Source organism: Gavialis gangeticus, unplaced genomic scaffold (genome assembly GCF_001723915.1).
Source record: "Gavialis gangeticus isolate Ggan-Ray unplaced genomic scaffold, GavGan_comp1, whole genome shotgun sequence".
NCBI classification, from domain to species: Eukaryota; Metazoa; Chordata; order Crocodylia; family Gavialidae; genus Gavialis; species Gavialis gangeticus.
Window position 1 is genome coordinate 87,834,512 of NW_017729024.1, and position 3,250 is coordinate 87,837,761.

The 3,250-nt window shown below is 39.2% G+C and overlaps 1 protein-coding gene across 1 annotated transcript in view; it reads left to right on the top strand.

The window, feature by feature from the left end:
* HSD17B3 (hydroxysteroid 17-beta dehydrogenase 3) overlaps positions 1-2,692 on the top strand; it is a 45,359-nt gene extending 42,667 nt beyond the window's left edge. Inside the window, exons 9-11 of the mRNA XM_019517340.1 lie at positions 783-848; positions 1,168-1,317; positions 2,296-2,692. Coding sequence (XP_019372885.1) covers positions 783-848; positions 1,168-1,317; positions 2,296-2,406 — 327 coding nt within the window. The 3' untranslated portion in view covers positions 2,407-2,692. The remainder of the gene's footprint in view (positions 1-782; positions 849-1,167; positions 1,318-2,295) is intronic.
* Positions 2,693-3,250: the final 558 nt, after the last annotated feature.

The following is a 3,250-nucleotide window of genomic DNA, read 5'->3' on the forward strand; positions in this document are numbered from 1 at the left end:
CGTGCCGGGGGTCCCACCATGACCTCAGCTAATTCCCTCAGCCCTCTGGGGTGAAGATCATCTGGACCAGCTGATTTAAATACATCCAGCCCCTCCAGAAGTTCCCTGACTAGATCCTCACTGACCTTTGGCTTAGGTGTGCCTCCCCTGGGGCCAGAGGCAGACCTGGTAGGGGGGCTGATCCAGTCCCTGCTCAGGAAAATGGAGGCAAAGAAGTTGTTAAATAGGTTAGCTTTGTTGTCTGGTGTGATGACCATATTTCCTAGCGTGTTTTGCAGGGGACATGTTACCCGGTACTCGGTTCATTCACTATAGTCAATTAAAAGAAACTCCAATCAAGTAAGTGAAGTTACTGTTCTGTAAATTATGCGGGATGGCATCAGCAAAAGAATACATTATATTCTGGTTTGGAATATAGGAGTTAGGCTCCAGCATTTTTGCCACTGTCATATGAACCACGTTTTTCAGAGGGTAAATATTTGGGGCCTGTCTTCAGTAGTATTTGCTTCACTTCTGGTTTGTGCTGGAATATAGGTACAGATTTTTATAATGTAAACAAGTCCTTTGGAGTCAGCACTGGGTCTCCTTTCTGTAGTTCAATAGTGTGTGAACTAATCAACTTGTCTTCTAGTCTTGCACATCAGTTGCACATCTTTGGATGATACTTAGTTTATTTGATAAGGGGTCTGTGTACATGCATGTGGGCATGGGGATGAGGGTCTGCATGTTTACAGGAAATTTCAGCATCTTATGATTATATGTATTTAATTTTATCATTCTAGGCTTATATATGCACATTTTCCAAAGCACTTCAAGCAGAGTATAAGAAAAAGGGAATTATCATACAGGTGATACAGTATCTATCTTATCATAATTACTTTTGCTTTCATGAATCCTTGAAATCCAGCACAGGATGGCCAGTCACATAAGGTGCTTGGTGTCCTGTGTGAAATTCTGGATGCTTCAATGCCCATGTCAGAATTTCCTTTTCCTTTCCTCTCTGTGATATCTCAGCTTCCTTTTCCTGTTTTACCTGAAAAATGGCTGCCATTTCACTTCACGTGACTACAGTTTGTTCAGTACTATGGAATTCTAAAGAATGAAAAGTATTATGTAAACATTTGTTGTTGATACACCCCTGAAAGTTATGATGATTTTCTGTTTTAGGTGGTGACTCCATATGGTGTGTCTACTCCAATGACCAAGTACCAAAAACCAAATATAATAATGAAGACTGCGGAGGAATACGTTAAAGAATCACTGGATTATGTCACCTTTGGAGATGAGATATTTGGTTGTTTATCCCATGAAATCTTGGTAATTGATTTTAATAATCATGAGGGGCACTCCAGAGGCTTGTTGAACTCAACAGTAGTCTTCCCATTGATTTCAATGGACTTTGGATCAGGCTCCAAATGAGAAATGTTGTCTAAGCCTAGTGCTAGCTATGGGTTATTGATGTGTGCGAGGGGTGATCAAAAAGTTCTTAGACTTAGCCTTTATTTTAAAGCATAGTGTACAAACAACATTTTTATGAGCTGTCCCCTTCAACGTAGTCTCCCCCAGATGATATGCACTTGTCCCAACGTTCCTGCCACTTTTGGAAGCAATGCTGAAAGGCTTCAACTGTGATTTTTTTGAGTTCCACTTTCACATTCTTATGGATGGTTGGAATGTCATCAAATCTCCTTCCTTTCAGCTTCGTTTTGATTTTTGGGAACAGAAAAAAATCACATGGGGCAAGGTCAGGTGAATACGGAGGGTGTGGTATCACAGGAATGTTTTTTTCAGCCAAAAATTCTTGAATGGAGACAGCAGTGTGTGAAGGAGCATTGTCATGGTGCAGAAACCATCGACCATTTTCACACAGCTCGTGGCGGTTTCTTCTAACTTTATTCCTCAGTCGAATTAAAACCTCTTTATAAAAGGCCTGATTGATTGTTTGACCACTCGGTACAAATTCCTGAGGAACAATACCCCGAACATCAAGTCTTAGAACTTTTTGATCAAACCACGTATATGTGGCACCAGTTAACCATCATGTAATGTGGAGAACATAGCTATATACAGTAGCTATTAACAATTGTGAGAATTGGATACAAATATTGAGAAGATAGTAGACTTCACCATTTGAAAACTGGAAAAAGATTAGAAGTATTTACTGTAAAAGTATTAAAATAGAAATCCTTTCAATACTAATTGTTATTACCTACATTAACACTTAATTGATATAGAGGCCTATAATCTTTTTTGTCTCTGTATTGTTTTTCTTTGTTTTGTTCAACTGCTCTGAAGGCCTGCGTCCTGCAGCTCATTCCCTTATGGATATTCCACAGCGAGAGATTTCAAGAGGTAGTCCTGCATGCATTTACAAGTTATCTGAAAAACAGCTGGAGGAGCTACTAACAAAGTTATCCTTTTGGAATCTGTGCGATGGAGAATCCTAGCTTTGCATAATTTGTTTCTGGGCCAAATTAGTCTCTGATTTAAGTCCATCAAAGTAATACTGGCCCAGTGTGCTGACTGAAGAATTTATAAGGGCCTGATTCAAAATCCACTAGTCAGTCGGAGTCTTTCAGTGGACATTTGATCAGGCTATAAGAGCTTATGTTGCTGCTGCTGCTGCTGCTCTCTGCTGAGCTTGCATACAGTGGATATATGAATCTGTTTGATGTTTACTAATAAAATGATAATTTTCTGTTTTCAAGATGAATTTGGACTTTATTTCAATGCTTTCAGGAAAACCCAGGTGATTTATAGATTGGAGGCTTTGGATTCTTACAGAAGCTTTTTCAAAAGGTGACAGGACCTGTAGGAAGAGGTTTTGGAGGATGAAGAGGATATATGCATAATGCCTTTGGAAGTTTGCAGGAGTATAAATATAATAGTGGCAAGGAATTTTTGGATCTTTAACTGCCTGTTGCGTAACCTCTATCTGTAAAATTGGTAGAAAAAATATTAAGAAAATGAATTGCTCAGCATATGGATGAACATAACTAGCAGGGGAAGAAACAATGTGGGTTTGTCAAATAAAGATCATGCCTCACCAACCTACTAGAATTTTTTGAGGAAGTCAAAGAGCAGGTGGATCAGGGTGAGCCATTTGGCATAGTATATCTGGACTTCCAGAAAGTGTTTGATAAGGTCCTCCATCAGAAGCTCTTAATGAAATTAGGTAAACATGGGATTACAGGGCAGGTCCATTCATGGCTTAGAAGTTGGCTTAAAAATAGAAAATAAAGAGTGATTA